This window comes from Engystomops pustulosus, chromosome 6, assembly GCF_040894005.1.
Source record: "Engystomops pustulosus chromosome 6, aEngPut4.maternal, whole genome shotgun sequence".
NCBI lineage: Eukaryota > Metazoa > Chordata > Amphibia > Anura > Leptodactylidae > Engystomops > Engystomops pustulosus.
The window spans coordinates 164,712,100-164,728,454 of record NC_092416.1 but is presented as its reverse complement, the minus strand read 5'-3'; the positions used below and the strand labels follow the sequence as shown (position 1 = coordinate 164,728,454).

The 16,355-nt window shown below is 43.8% G+C and overlaps 1 protein-coding gene across 4 annotated transcripts in view; it reads right to left on the bottom strand.

Annotated features, from left to right (window-relative positions):
- Nucleotides 1-328: 328 nt before the first annotated feature.
- CBFA2T2 (CBFA2/RUNX1 partner transcriptional co-repressor 2) overlaps nucleotides 329-16,355 on the bottom strand; it is a 28,698-nt gene continuing 12,671 nt past the window's right edge. For 3 of the 4 annotated variants that reach the window (XM_072112195.1, XM_072112197.1, XM_072112194.1), the window contains exons 2-11: nucleotides 8,504-8,647; nucleotides 6,418-6,659; nucleotides 6,150-6,239; nucleotides 5,886-6,067; nucleotides 5,543-5,805; nucleotides 5,353-5,450; nucleotides 3,952-4,144; nucleotides 2,903-2,971; nucleotides 2,581-2,771; nucleotides 329-1,963 (exon numbers count right to left, since the gene is read on the bottom strand). In XM_072112195.1, coding sequence (XP_071968296.1) covers nucleotides 1,688-1,963; nucleotides 2,581-2,771; nucleotides 2,903-2,971; nucleotides 3,952-4,144; nucleotides 5,353-5,450; nucleotides 5,543-5,805; nucleotides 5,886-6,067; nucleotides 6,150-6,239; nucleotides 6,418-6,659; nucleotides 8,504-8,647 — 1,748 coding nt within the window. In that variant the 3' untranslated portion in view covers nucleotides 329-1,687. Of the gene's footprint in view, nucleotides 1,964-2,580; nucleotides 2,772-2,902; nucleotides 2,972-3,951; nucleotides 4,145-5,352; nucleotides 5,451-5,542; nucleotides 5,806-5,885; nucleotides 6,068-6,149; nucleotides 6,240-6,417; nucleotides 6,660-8,503; nucleotides 8,648-13,334; nucleotides 13,528-16,355 lie in introns of those variants that run through there. The other variant, XM_072112196.1, reaches the window with a different exon arrangement.

The window sequence follows — 16,355 nt, the reverse complement described above, 5'->3', positions numbered from 1 at the left end:
CGGACCTTGGCCCAATCACATATGTCTTCCCAGGGAAATGCATGCGGTCGGTAACCAGGCCCCAGTGTCATGCATTGTTTAAATGCAAGACACCGGGCCTGGTTATCGATCGCATGCATTTACCTGGAAACGCATGCGCGATCGGGCCAAGACCCATGCGCGCGCTAGCATCGCGTTATGATTGCAACGCTAGTGGAAAGTGTGACCGCGGCCTTAGTTACTGTCCTGCTGATACTAATTAAGGTGGTCAGACCATAAAGGGGAGGGGCTTGCCTTCCATCAAGGCGCTGTGAGGAGAGGCTCCAACAACAGATTATACACAGAAGAATAAAATTCTAGGAGAGATTTTTTATTTTTCTTAAATTTCATATACGGCATTACTCAATTGTAACCCTAAAAAAAAAAAAGTTTCTCCCCCCAAAAAAATAAAAAAATAACAGGGGATGATGTTTTTAAGTGACCATTCCTAATCCTTCCTAGATGTTGGCGTCAGAGAGTCAGGAGACCTCCTCCCCAAACATAAAATAGTTGGCTGGACCAGATTCTGACCTATTAAGGGTCTGTAACACATAGGATCTGCTTGTTGTACAGAACTTTAGGGACACTTAGGTCTGTGTAGAAGCTGTGTACATAAAACGGAGGATTTTAGAATCAAGACCATCTGCCATTTGTTAATGCACTGCAGCAATGAAACAAGAAGAACCTTATTATCGCACCTCGGGAACACAACCGAACGCTGATCAGACAATATGGAACATAATTATTTATGGTATGGACACATTTAAAGGGACAGTAAAGCTAAAGTCGGGTGTATCACAGTTTTAAACATTTATGTGAACCATTTTGCATAGTAAGCGTGCAGCACATGTAGTTTTATGGTATATCCATATTTACAAGAGTGGGCTGGTACAACACGACTTCTTCTGAAGCCTCCATGAATAAATCGGACAGTTACCCACAATGCAACGCGTCGCATTAGCTCCACCTTTCACTTGTGATCGGTGCGGGTAGAGTCACACGCTGCCGGATTATCTCCGTCCTCTGAGTGGGTCTTACAAAAAAACCGGTTCTTAGCCACGTGCAGGCTCGGACCAGTCCACCTATAAACCCATTCCCATTCAGAAGCGGGGAACGGATATTCTGCAATAAATTTCCCAATGTATGAACCCACCCCAACCCTCTCGGATATCGGATTTGAGATCTAGAATTTTCAGGGATTTATACATGAAGGGGCTTAGCAGCCATTTTACAAAAAGGTTTACATTAAAAGTCACAAAAAAATTAAAATAAAGACGTAATGTACGACAAGATGAAATACATAAGTAGTAACATGCACCGGAGCAACGGGATTGCTTGTGCTGCCATTTTGGTGTAGTAGGGACTTCAGTCTTTAAGTCTCAGCCATCAAAGAAGTTCCCAGGTTATCAATAAGGGGTTTCCATCTTGAGGCCCACAGATGACCACAAGTGGTCTGCAGCCATGTTCCTGTTGGATGGGAAGAGAACTTCTTGGATAATATTTGGTTCTTAGGTCTTGTGCAATGGTTTGGTCCACCACATACAAGAATATATAAAATCCATCTCTGATAAAGGGTCAGAGGATACCTATATTCTTCTAGAGTAATCCATAGTCCTTGTAGGCGGGCAAGTAATAAAAGACACAAGACAACGGAGAGCAAGTTCCACATTCACAAGTTTTCGATAGCAGTGACCGATGCAGGAGTGGAAGAACGTGAGGTGGCGCTAGATGACCTTTCGACGCCAGGACTAAGCAGAATGGGGTCCGAAGGCTTGGGTACTAAGGAGCGGACAGGAGTCAGTGCCTTTGAAGGGCCGTGTAGGTTCTGCCCGCAGATACGGTGATGCTTTTCCCAGTCTTTGTGCTGGCAGAACGACCCACAATATCGGGCAATGTTACATCCGCTGCAAGTCTCGCTGGCTTTACGGCCACAGTTCCAACAGCTCTGCAAAGAAGGAGCGTATTATTATTAAAGTCAGGGCTTATTCAAAAACGCGGCACATGGTCGCATTTCACGGACTGATCACTACAACAGGGACAGGAGTCCCAGCATTATAGTTTTATATATGATGCAAGGAGTCCCCCACATACCCTTGGAACGACCAGGCTGTACAGAAAACAGGATTACAAAATGGTGCAGTAGTTTCACAGGAAGCAGGGACTCCTTGCATCACGAATAACTATGATCCTTTCATTATTATTATTTTTTATTTACAATATGTTCTGGGGAATAATTCCTTTTGGTCAATATAAAATACGCATTTCTCTGCCTGATATCAATCTGCTGAAGTGTAACAGATTCTCCTCTCTATGTGCAGTATATGGGAGACTATACAACAACTAGTCCCACTTCCCGTCAGCTCTGAGACAGTGGTGAATTATAATTAGAGCATGAAGAAGGGAAAACTGCTAAAAAATATAGGTCAAATAGGAATATTCTGTATGTAGACACACAATTATGCCTATTCTAGGATAACTCGGAAATCTGCAAAATGTTAAGGCCTTAGGTGGTGGCCAGTGTTCAAGCACAGACGAGGACCCCCATTTATCTCCATTCCTTACCTCAGTTGACTCCTCCTGCTCATTCACTACAAGGAAGGCATCTTCTGTCGCCCTCCTCTTGGCATCAGCGATCGTCTGCTCCATCCTGGCTCTCTCGGACGCAATCATATCGAATGCTTTCTGCTCGGCTTCAGATACCGCCTTTTGCACCTCGGACACGGCCTGACGCTTCACCTCGTTCACCGCTTCTTCTGTGCAGACAAACAAAATCTCTTCCATTATGGATATTATAAAAACTCAGTAAATTAAAAATAATATTTCCCCTAAAATGAACATTTCTACAGAACTCGCATATGGTTGTACAATCTGAGGTGCGCAATACCTGCTTTCCGCCAGATTTCATCAGTAACATAGTTTCCTCCGGTTCGGCTTCCAAATTCCCTCTGAGAGTCTGTGAAAGTGACAAGGTAGAAAATTATTCCAGGTCCTTCCTACATCCAACTAGGTACGGCACCACACGACCGTGTTGGGTCCGTAAAAAAAAAAAAAAAAAACACACAGTGGACTGACTGGATTTTGCGGACCGACCACACAGCAGAGAACAGGACTCTGAGCATCATAGTGATATATGATGCAAGGAGTCCCATCCTTGGTTTTGTGCTTGGTCTGAGAAATCCACATTACGTGGATTTTTCATCCTTCACATATATAGGAACCCTTACATTGTACAGGCGTTAGGAGCGACATATTATCTATAAAGGGAACTACCATCAAAATCCATCCTGATAAACCAGGGACACTTATTCAGATCCAGCACAGCATGACTGTGGTAATATTCTGATAGTTGTAATCCATTACCTCCTTTTTCTATTTTTAAAATTATGCTAATGATCCAGAAGGGCTCTGGGGACATTACCAAAGCGCCTCTGTGCTGTAGCTTCACAGGCTGTTACACGGTCTCCCCTCCTTCTGCACTTCCCCTGCCATCTACCTAATCCTGCGCAGTGTAATCTGCAGCACAACGGGGGTCTGGTTACTCCCCCACAGCACTTCTAAAATCAACTTTTAAAATTATACTGGCATCATAGACTTACACTGTCTCAACCTTACCCCCTGTTGTATTCCCAGTGCTCATTAGCATAAAAGTTTATTTTAAATGGAAGGAGGCCAGGGATAAGAAATATAAGAAGATTATCAGTCACGGTGCCTGGATCTATGAGTAATGTCCCTGGTTGATCATGCCCGATTTTTATGGTAGATTCCCTTTAAGCTTCCACCATATATTCGGTGGCAACACATAGATGTCCTATAGGTTACAACGAGACCCCTCCTTTTATTTGTGTTCCTCTGACTGTAGTATTAATTACATGGATGGAATTAAGAAGTTTTTAAACTTTTTCATCCTTCCATGTTGAGGACACATTTTCTCACCGCTGTTGCCGGAGTCTGTAGAGGTCGGACTGTGCTGACGGCTTAAGTGCTCGCTTCCTTTCCTCAGCTCGGAGGACTCGCTGTAGCGTCTCTTCCAGTAATTCAGCTCATCCCGGTCCACTTCTTGACACCTGCGCAGGACGGCCATGGATCGCTTGGTCTTTTCTACCATCTCCATGATGCAGTTCAGGGCCTTTAAAAAAAAAAAAAATTGTAAAAATGTCATTTTTCCTTTTATACACTAGAGGGCGCTGTATGTGTGCTACAAAAAAGTATAGGCTAGAACATGTTTATTAGAGATTCCAGTTTCACAAAAGTCTGATGAGAAGTATTTTACAGTACAGATTATAAGACTGGGTGCTCATAACAGGTTCTGTATAACAAGCCTAAAATTGTCTCAAAGAAACCTTTAGTTATCATTTGACAAAGGGAATCTACCAACAAAGTCCAGCATGATAGACCAGGGACACTTACTCATAGGTCCAGTTACTGTGATTGTAGTAATATTCTTATAGATTGCCTCCTTCCTTCTAAAATCAACTTATGCTAATGAGCTAAATGGGCTCTGGGGGGTGTCGTAACCAGAGTCCCTGCATTCTGTAGCTTTGGAGGCTGTTACACTGTGCAGGTGCACTTCCCCACTCCCACTGTGTCAGATTACAGGAGGCAGGGGTGGGGAATGGTCGAGAAAGCAGAGTGAGATGTGTCTCTGCACTGTGTAACAGCCTGTGCAGCTACAGCACGGAGAGTCTCTGGCAGAGCATTATTGGATTATTAGCATACTGTTTCCAGAGACCCTCAGTTTTGCATATTCACAGGCTGTTACAATGAGCAAAACATGTCTCACCGAACCCCTGCTCTCTCCCTACTCCCTCTGCTTGTGTAATCTAGCAGCAGCAGAAAGTGCAGGGGTAGGGGAGACCTACTATGTTAATTCTTACAGCCTGTGAAGCTACAACACTAAGGGGCTCTGGAAACACCCTCAGAGTTGCCCCCAGCCTCATTACCAAAAGTTGATATTAGAAAGAAGGAGGCCATGGATAACATATATAAGAACGCTCCTGTTGCTTGGATCTATGAGCAAGTGTCCCTTTGATGGTAGATTTTGTTTAAAGAGGTTTTCCACGAATATGGCAACTCCCATGGAGCTGGCATAAGACAATAGTCAGACAGGCACAGGAAGTTCTGGATCGGTCATGTCATTCATTATGTGCTCTCCTAGGACCAGGGGACAACACAAGAAATGATCCGTCCGGTGTCCGTGGAGGCCACTCATTGGATGAAGTAGGTCCCCCCTACCCTCCCAAACTGCAGGTGGCGCACAGAGCTGAACTTAGACGTTTTTCTTCTTATCCCAACCATATTCATAGAAAACCAAAAAGTGCTCTAGATAGGACTTACATGATCTAGATGTTTCCATTCCTCTGCCCATTCTCTCTCCGTCAGCCTGTGATCTACAAGCTCTTCTTGGTAACCATTGTTTAGGCTGCCATTGATTCCTAAAGACGGAACAATAAGATGACACTATAAATGACTACAGCTCATATGGTCAGGGAGTTCTTGTAGTTCTTGAGAAGTTTGGGTGTAGTACCTGCTGTTACAGGATGGTGACGCTCTCTTCCATCCCTGCATTCCACCATCTTGCCCAGCGGCTCCCTGTACAATTGTGATCCGGGAATATCATCCAACGTGTAGTGCTGCAGGGGCGGAGGGGTTGGGTGAAACTGGTTGGAGGGGTTCAGGAGGGGTAGAGATAGAGCTGGGCTGTGGCGGGGGGCCGGACTGATGGTGCAGACCCTCTTGACCGGTGGCTCTGGTGGTAGAGGTTCTCTTTCGAAGCCATTATCTTCTCTCCTGCAAATGAGACAAGATCAGGGACCTGCCATATTCCCTACCTGGCTGTATAGTCTAACACAAGCTCATTAACCCTTTACCTTTCGGGGCTGTGTCTCTTTCCGTTCCCGTTGACCTCCATGAGCAGCTCGGAGGAGTCGGATGGAGAAGAAGTGTTGGTATTGAGGAGGATGTGTTCGTGCTGCGCCAAGTACTGGGAGGGAGTCTGCTTGGCAGCGCGGGCACAGTGCAGTAACTCCCTCTGGAGAAGCGGCAAGTTGGCCTGAAGATAGAATCCGCATCCAGATTAGATTTAACCCAATAAGTAAATTATGATTCACCACAGATATAGCTAGGATTTTCACCTTGAGGAACGGGATGACAAATGGTCGGAGAGGGAAGTTGGTGGCCTCCTGGAGCTTGCAGTGGAATTCTTCTATGGTTACAGTTGAATTCTGCGGAACATACAAGACGTTACAATCACCACAAAGACATTGGAGGCAATTTCAATGGTTTCCTATAACCCATTACCACTGCAATGGTGGCTTAGTGCATAGTCCCTACAGTACTACTACCAATACACAGGGCATATATTCATGGTAGATGAGAAAGGGGTGGTGAACAAAAACTTACCACCAGGGCAAGGACAAGCGTTCGGACCTTCTCCCCAATCTCTGGAGAGATATCGTTGCCAAACTGCTGCAATGTGGTGAGGAACCTCTTCAGTTTGCTGAGCTGCCGGACCCCGCATGTAGCAGGGAGCTGCTGGTTGGCCAGAGACGACGACGAAGATGAGGAAGGACCATTGCTGGAGCGCTGTGGAGGAGACGGAGCTCCGTTCAGGGTTGGAGGAGAATGGTTCATCCCATTAGAAACTGCAGAAAAATAATAAGACATTTGTTATAAGGGAATGGCCAAGTACACGAGCGACCAGAACACAAGACCGCACAGAGCAAGGCATAACCGATAGAGAAACAATCATACAGCGATGCCAAAACCGATGGATCGCTGCAAAAGGGAAGATGCCAAGAACTGATTAAATCCTATACTATTTATTTAACAGTCTATCACCATGCATTTACAGTGCCATAATGCCAGGCTGTAGGATCAAAGGGTTAAGTAGAAAAGATATCAACCTATATCTGGAGGCAAATACAAGAACGCTCCACATTATACATAAAGTATCATCTAAAGTGATCATTTTCCTGCACTCTGACCCTACATCTAAAGGGCTTACTCCTGGGAGTAGTTGCACGATGTCTAGTATACAGAGTATACATCTTCATTATTATATAGATCACTATCTGGTTGGATTTATGTTTTACTTATGCAGTTAAAAAATATGATCCTCAACCAAGGGCCTGACCTGCAATTCCCTAAACATCAGATATTCCTATGTGCCAGCCCAGGGTATACATTGCCACCTGCTATATTTCAGCGCACTGTGCAAGTCCCGGAGCTATGGGACCAGATATGGTTCAGATCCATTATCTCCATGGAGGACATTGACCTTGTGCTGGGTTTACCCTGTCCTTGATAGAAAGTTTGGAGAAGAAAACCAACCATAGGAATCAAATTTGTCAGGAACCTCTGAAGACTGGTACCTATAGTACCCAATTCCTTCGTCCTATGTGCCACTCTTGGTTGACTATTTTATGTGTATGGGGACTCCTAAAAATATTGGGGTAATAATGGAGCATACCTAATCTTTCCATGTATGATCCTTGGTTCCTATGGTAGATAAGCTCCTCCAAGTGACTTACTCTCCTCTCGCTTGTGACAACGCCAGTGGCGTAACTAGAAGCTGATGGGCCCCAGTGCCAAGTCTGTGCCAGGTCCCCGACTATAATGTATAGTTTATAGTAATAGTCTTCTCTTATGGGAAAGTGACACCATAAGGGCCCCCTAAACCTCTTGGGCCCAGGTGCGATCGCAACGTCTGCACCCCATAAAGTTACGCCCCTGGACAACACATACGCCGAGCATGGATGAGGATGCATGAGCAATACACACACAACAGACTATACAACCACCAAACCCATGTAATACAAAAAACTGTTCCCAAATAAGATGCAACAATTGAATAACCTGAGGGGTTTCACTTTAATAATGGTCAGACGTAATGTAAACACGGCCATTCATTCACAGCATTACAAAAGGCAGCAGGTGCGGCACCTCAGGCACCTTTGTTAGGACCTAGTTTCCCAAACAAGTCGTGCTCGGCCATTGTGGTCACTGCCATAAACCTCAATGTAGCAGGGGACATGCTGTGCCGCAGCTCTAATCAGACACATCCTAGCCGCTGGCTTGTGGTTGGGGAGGGGGACTAGCAAGAGACCCAAATCTAATGTATATTTACATCCCCTAAAAATCTGCTCCCGAAAACGCCTCTAATCTGCCTCCCATTGGTTCCACCAATGTCCAACCTCATTTAGCAAAGGAAAAAACGCTGAAACCCCACACGGGGTCACAAATTGATCCAAAGATAGTGGTAAAACCACTCGATCACGTGTCCTGCCGCGCCATTCAATTACAAGGAGAATCGGAAATCGACGATCCGTTCACTTGCCCAGGATCAGTTGTGTGAAGTACCTCTACCGAAACATTGCTTAGTACCAAGCCGAGTAATATATAGTAGTAATTCTTGGATGTTCACATAAGGTGACATATATGATATATACATACGTAATATTTTCAGTCACATTATCATGATACATACGTGATGAGGGTGGAAAGGACACTGGCCGCGGGCCACTGGGGTTCACAGGTGGCAAAGGCGCCATGGTAGGTGGTGAGGAGCGGGAATGAATCTTCACATCCATGGGAGACCCAGGCATAGAAGGCACTCTCCTGTCTCCAGGAACTACAAATCAACAAATTAGGATATTATCAGTCCAGATATCCTATCACAACTATCATACAGTTATGTACATTAAAAAAAAATTACACCAAAAAAAATTACCCAGTGCAGTTGTGTTTCCAGAAGGAGACTCAAATTCAACTTTGCCATCATTATTTATAATCTTCGATTTGACATAGAACAAGAAAACACTTCCACAGAGAGATAGATAGATAGAGAGATAGATAGATAGATAGATGTGTGCCTACACAAGAAACACTAACAAAAATAAATGGGATAAAATTCTCGAGCTCGGATTTTCCCAGAATCCTCTCTGTGTTTTTTCCCCCCGAGCACCGTGGTAAAACCACTTTCCATCTGTTTCCCGTTTCTGCCAGGCTGAGGTTTCCCTCGGATATTAACCTCTATGGCGCCGGACTGAAAATGAGTTTTAGAAGTGGAAAACAATTCAGAATACATGGAGTTTGATAATCATATATTTTCGCATGACCAGGGAACGCTACACTCATCATGTATAGGAGAGGGTTATATGATGAGACTTCTACAGATGCTTTTGAAAAATTATCTGCAAAAACACCATTTTTAATACGTGTCCATGTGTCTGTGTATAGGGTGTGAATGGGAGAAATGGGAGAAAGTCCAATGTCAGACTAGAATAGTGTATACACCAATATGTAAGTTATAGGGGCTTATTTACTAAGGGTTCGCGGATGCGGGTTTTTTTCACGGCTACGACAGGTATTTAACAGGGAATTGTGTTGCACACAATCAGCTTGCGCCGGCTTTCATGCGACAGAAATAGGGGGGGATGGGGTGGAATTGGGTGTGCCGTCGGATGATCCGATGGATTCGGAGAGCGTGATTTAACTTTCAAATTGTGTCGCAAGACAATGCACCATAAAAGATGGTGAACTCCCTCGTGAACTCCATCAGACCTGAGCGAGGAAGCGACACATGCAGGATAACGGCCGCACCATCTTAGTGAATCGCGTCACAGTTCGTCGGACAATGCACTTTCTGTGAACTCCTCTGGACCGATAAGTAAATGTGCCCCATAGCGTACAAATGGGACACCATAAAGGCGAAATTTACAGTAGTGTTTCGGAAGTATACCAGTTCAAGTTAAAGGGAACCCATCGCTAAATTTTACCTCATAAAATGACTAGCCCTCAGGCAAAACAAAATGTCTTTGCAAAGATTCCCTTTTCTGTAATTCGCACCCATTTACTTATAGAAAATCATGTGAAAATGACAGAGAAGAGTCATATTTGAATGCAATGAGTCAAGTTTGGAGAGTCACTTCAGAATCCCTAATCTTCAGTTCAATAGCACCTAGACGCATGCATTTGGTGTCATTAAAAAGAAGAATCTGATCTTTCGGATAACATCAGGCTTGTGGTTGAGCTACAGAATGGGAGATACCGGCGGTTAAAGAAAAGCTAGGAACTGGATCTTTATCTGCAGCTCACATCTCTTTCTTCAGTTCTGTAGATCACAAAACCACAAGATGTGATCTGAAATATGAGATTCTTCTCTATAATATGACACCAAATGCATGTTTCTAGGTGCGATAAAAAAAGAACTGAAGTGACCCTCTTCCTGCAGCTTCTAAACTTGACTGATCTCAGGCAAATATTCTCTTCTCTGCTCATTTTTTACATGACATTGAAGGAGATTTTTTTTTTTCTATAGGTACATGGATAGGACTTTGCATATAGAGAGAATTCCACACAGAAGGGACAATTTCATACCCTACCTGAGGGGGCGAGTAGTTTAGTGGGGGTAAAATCTGATGCTGATCTCCCACATAGCAATAATTCTGCAGCCATTCCAGTTCTACGTTAGCCTTTAGCTGTGGCACAGGGGCAAACTTGCCTTCTAAAAGTACTCTCTATGGCTCCAGTGGCAGCACAGTCCTAGTGCTTAGGGTCCTGTCCTACACAGCGCAGGCGACCACTGTGCCAATGACCACTTGGCCCTCAACGCAAAGTAATGGCAAAGACCTGGGATAACTGTGATGCTACAGGTACAATTCAATGGGGCCATATGCAATGCAGAGCCTCTCCTAGAGCTGTGAGGGCCACCCAAGAGGTAAGTATGTTTTCTATTTAAGCAAATAAAACAAAATTACCTTCAGAGGTTTTCCATATGATTGAAATAAAAACCTCTACTAAATGTCATTTTTGAATGAATAAAAGTACGATATTGCTCCAGAATCCATCATTTGCCACAATTTTTTGAATCCTAAAATCTCAATATTAGGATGGATTTTATTTGAACAATACGTTACTTTGCATTTTAAAGAGGAGGTCAGGGCCACATTGACCCCTTTTAGGACTTCCATTGTGGTCAGTGGAAGCATGTAGTTGTGTGTTTCCTAAGGAGGGGGGGGGTGTAATTAACAAATAGCCAAACCCCCACTACCCCTCCTGTACATGTCTGTCATACACCAGAGTCAAGGACAACAGCTGATCGTATGACAGTCACCTGCAGCCATAGGAGAGGTCGGAGCGCTGCGCTTATTTCCATCCGTAACAATGGAAACAGATGAACGTTAGTGACTGGGACTCCGGCTGCACCTGGTGTCAGTAGCAGGAGGGGGTCGGGGCACGTGCTGGGGGGCCTGATGCACATCTGTCACCGTACAATACAAAGCGCACCACATTATGCCCTCCCAATGGGTCTCAGATGGTCCATGCATGTAACAGGTTGTTTTGGTTGCATTTCCAATTCAATCATTTACATCAAACTGAACCTTCGGATTGACCTCTTCCATCAAGTTAAAAAATGATTCTGTGTTTTAGGAAAAGCTGGGTGATAACCCAGTAAAGGCTACCTACTCTGCTTTTCCACATCACACTTTAATCACGCCAAATGTAGCCCAAAAGGTGTGGGTTTGTATGAAGATGAAACCGAATTGTCAAATTGGGTTCTGTGTAGATTTTAAGACAAATAACATACAAAAAACCACCCATTTTCACTTTCAACTATGGGACAGAGTTTTAGCAGTGGAAAACTGACGATTTTCATCAGTTTTTTTTTAAATACAGAGGTTTTTTTTCATTGACACACGTGTCCCACAAGAGTTCAGCATGATGAGACTTTTGACATATATCATAATCCACAGGGGGTATTTATCAGCACTGGGCATCGTGTTTTGGTGGTGGGGTATATCAGGACTTATGCACAATATTTAGGGAAGTATTTATCAGCAGTGACAAGCTAAACTGTTCTAGTTGCCCATAGAAACCAATCAGAGCTCAGCTTTCATTTTATAAACAGCTGTGGAGAAATGAAAGCTAAGCTCTGATTGGACGGCATTAGCTTTTCCCTCAGTGACTTGTGATAAATTTTCCCAATGTGTCCAGACTGCGGCCGCTTAGGGTGAACCCGTTTTTGGCCAGTTTTTAAGCAGTTTTTGAAAAACGCTTGCGTTTTTTGAAAACATATCCGTTTTTGACCAGTTTTAATTAAGATAATTGGAAAAAAACCTGTCAAAACGGATGCGTTTTTAAAAAAATGCATGCATTTTTTAACACATGCGTTTTTTAACCGACTGCTTAAAAACGGACCAAAAACGCTTCAAAACGCCATGTGTGGCTTCCCCCTTAGTATATTTGGAGCCTGGCCCTGCTTTGTCCTATAAGTTCCTGTTGCAGGCTACAGCAAAATGTGCTAGGTTTGGGCATGCACGCCCCTGTCCTGACTGGTGTGGCTGGGGGGGGGTTGGGGTAGTTGAAATTTGTGGTCTAGCTGATCCTTCCAACCAGTGTGGGAAAAAAAATAAAATATAAAAAACATGGATCAACCCCCGACAACACAGGTTCACAAACGTTTAAGATCAGCACACGTCCACTACAAATAAAAGTATATAAATGAGGCACGAAATTTATAACACGTTCTGCAACTAACACCTGCAAAACTGATTTTTTTTTTTTTTTTTTTTGTGATGAATCTCCCAATAGAAAAATTATTGGAAAACCCACTAAACCTTACAAGATCCACCATCACTAAAACATATCACACCAGACAATTAGTATGTGTCAAAGCCGGGCTCTCCTGGTCTGTCACACCCTCTACTCAAAATGTAGAATTTTTTTCAGAGGGAGGGCTGGGATCTTAGGTTGTAGGGTGGGAAGCACAGCCAATATCCCACACTGTCCAATCCTGGAAAAATAAAAGACATGTGTCTTGGTTTTTTACCGTGACTACAGAGGTAAAATGATCCACTGTCCTAATTTTTTTTTTTTTAGGAATGGAGTTTCACTTTAAGGATAGATCTCATTCTGTATCTGCCACATACTGCCAACTTTGTAATACCCTACAGCTATATCCACATACGTTACAAGGCCAAATCCAACTAGGAACATAAACCAAGGGCATCCGATTCTATTTCTCCTTTTCCATCCCGGCCCGGAGCACGACAGAAGGGATTATCATTGATCTGAGCAAGTAGGAAAACCAATTACAATGAAAAAAAAAAAATCTCCTCTTAATACAGCGGATTTCACCACAGCCGTTAACAAGCCGTGCTCTAAAATACAGATGACTTTTTATTATCGCGGATGTCTTAAGGCTCGCCGTTAACCCTTTAACAAATATCTGCAGTAGGGATAGGAATATTGATCTGTAGTCAAGGACACAGGAAATAGAAGAGGGAAGGGGGGGGGCTGAAATGTGATGGACTTACCGGCTCGGATCTGCGGGTGTGGAATTTTAAAATCGGATATTTTCTTGGGTTGACTTGAGTGGGATACCCCTCCGCCCCTGCGTGTGTTTAACACATCTGTGATTCCTCAGTGTGTTGGAAGAAGCAGGACTGTTCTGGCGCAGATGGACTGCAGATGTGTTGTCAAACTGAATTATCCCCCCCTTCCTTCTGCCAGGGAGCGAGAGACACCCCCTCCTGTCTATATCAGCCTGGCGCTCGCTCTGTTACTAGGGCTTTCTGCATTTCTATGTCACTAGATATACACCTACCGCTGGCTTCGAGCCAATAGGACTGGAAGTCCTTAATATACGCAGGGCTTGTTCATGGCTGGGTGCACCAGCGGGGACATTTCCTGGCTGAGCAAACTACACACCGGGGTGGCCACATACCGTCTGCTCTAACCAAACCCAGCACTAAAATATTAACTTTATCTGCAACTTGGGAGGTAAAAGTATTTTTTTAACCATACATTTTATTTATTGTACTCATTATATAAATTGTATCATAGTTGGACAGCGGGTTCAGTTTTGCACTAATGAGGTCATTTTGGAATCTGCGAGTCAGGACTAACATGACCTATTTTTTTTTTCCCCGTACAGATCAGATTTGGACCCGGTTTGTCAATTGAAGTCAACGGGTCAACGAAATAAATTGGCCACAATAATAGTTGGTACTAAAGCATGTAAAATACAGATGAGTCAACCACACAGTGCAAATTAAGCAGAATAATAGTGGACAAAAGTAGCAAAACCAACTGCACCCAGGCCAAAAATGTGAAGATAATCGGTCTTCTAAAGGAGTCTTAGGCTAGGTTCACATTACATTTTTTATATACGCTAAGCGTGGACATCGGGAAAGGACCCGGTGATGTCACTGTCCATATTATGGACATTCATCGCCGATGTACACTCCTCACCCCTGGGCGATGTATACCTCTGTGCCATACATTGTAAGGACACGTCAGAACCCTCCTTACAACGTATGGCACAAAACGATGTGTGAACCCAGCCTTATAGGTAAGGGTTTTTCCCCCGCTTCATAATAAAACATGCACTCTCTGACCCGGGTATTCAATGTATGTCAGAAGATAAACCCTCCAAGGGCAGATGCACATGACAGTGAAAATTGCCCGTTTCCATCTGTTTTTTTTTTTTTTTTCAATGAACGACATCACATTAAATGTGATACTTTTTAATGGATCGGTGACCACTACAGTATTTTAGCGGACTATGGTGCACCAGCGTGTGATGTAAACTCTCCTCCCACCCAGCGTATATATCTAGAGGGTCCACTTCATGATATATCCAATGGCCGGCATAGGCACAGGCTATAGCTAGAACACAGGCACAAAGCGGAAATGCCTGTGCCGAACACCTTCACGTCCCTCCAATTGGCATGGAGGTCGCATAAGGGTGCAAATAGCTGCAATTCCTGCTCGTACACCAGGAATTTCAACTATTTCAAGGCTTGTGTACAAACTGGGATAATCCCATCACACAAGTCCGCCTCTGTTTGATCCATTAAAAAGTAGAGCATGTCCTAGTCAGAACCATTTTTCAGGGATCTATCTCAGACTATACTTTATGTGGATCCATGGAAAATGTATGCCAAATGGATGCTAATCAGCACAAAAAAAACAGGAGTTATTGTCCATTTTCCAAGATCCACTTTTGCCCACGTACTCTATGAATTTGCCAGCATTTATTTGCCAAGGTATATGGACTTTAGAGTTCGATGCACTCGTTACCAGCACTGGACATCTCCAGATCCATATGTAGGAGTAAAGCAATTGTGTATTCAGATGAGACGTACATAAAATGTATGAAGTAATGCCAGCAGATATTTTTATACCTTGCAAATCCTAAAGAACAAAAATATAGTTTGTTGGTTCTAACTTGCTCCTTGGAAATACCACACGGCGGGGGTGGGGGAAACTTATAGGGTAAAGACACACGTGGCATTTTTAGGCCGTTTTTGGGCCGTTTTTAGTTTTTAGTGCGTTTTCAGATCAGAATCGTTTTTTTTGAAAACGCATGCGTTTTTGACAGGTTTGACCAATCATCTTAATTCAAACTGATCAAAAACGCATGAGTTTTTCAAAAACGCAAGCTTTTTTTTTACCAATGCGGTTTTTCCGATCTGAAAACGCTCTACTAAAAACGGCCCAAAAACAGCCTAAAAACGCCACGTGTGTCTTCACCCATATTTGGCACTATGTTGATCATAGGTTCGCTTCAGGAGATCCCTTTTGGTTGTGACACACATGGAGTTTTTAGTAGTTTGAATTAAGAGAATTGGTCAAACCTGTAAAAAACGCATGCGTTTTTTTACGATCTTAAAAATGGCCCAAAAACGGCCTAAAAATGCCATGTGTGTTACCACCCTTAGTGCATAGAGTTATTTTCACGGATGGCACTCGCTAGTGGACAAGAAGCCTAAGGGTGAAGACACACATGGCGTTTTTGGGCCGTTTTTGGGCCGTTTTTACTAAGTGCGTTTTCAGATCGTTAAAAACGCATGCGTTAAAAAACGCATCCGTTTTTAAAAACGCATGCGTTTTTGTCCGTTTTCATTGCGCAATTTTGGAAAAACGGACAAAAACGGATGCGTTTTCAAAAAAAAGATGCATTTTTTAACGCATGCGTTTTTAACGATCTGAAAACGCACTTAGTAAAAACGGCCCAAAAACGGCCCAAAAACGGCATGTGTGTCTTCACCCTAAGGCCGGCGCCACACGTGGCGCTTTGTCTGCGCTTGCAAACGCAAATGCAGACAAAGTCGCGCCCACCGAGGCCGGGCGCGACTTTGTCTGCGTTTGCAAGCGCTGACAAAGCGCCACGTGTGGCGCCGGCCTAAGGCAAGCGGCACACATGGCGTTTTGAGCCCGTTTTTGGGCCGTTTTTAAGCAGTCCCTTAAAAAACGCATGCCTTAGGGCGCGTTCACATGTGGCGTTTTGCATTGCGTTTGAAACGCTTTACAACAGCTGAGGAGAGGCGATT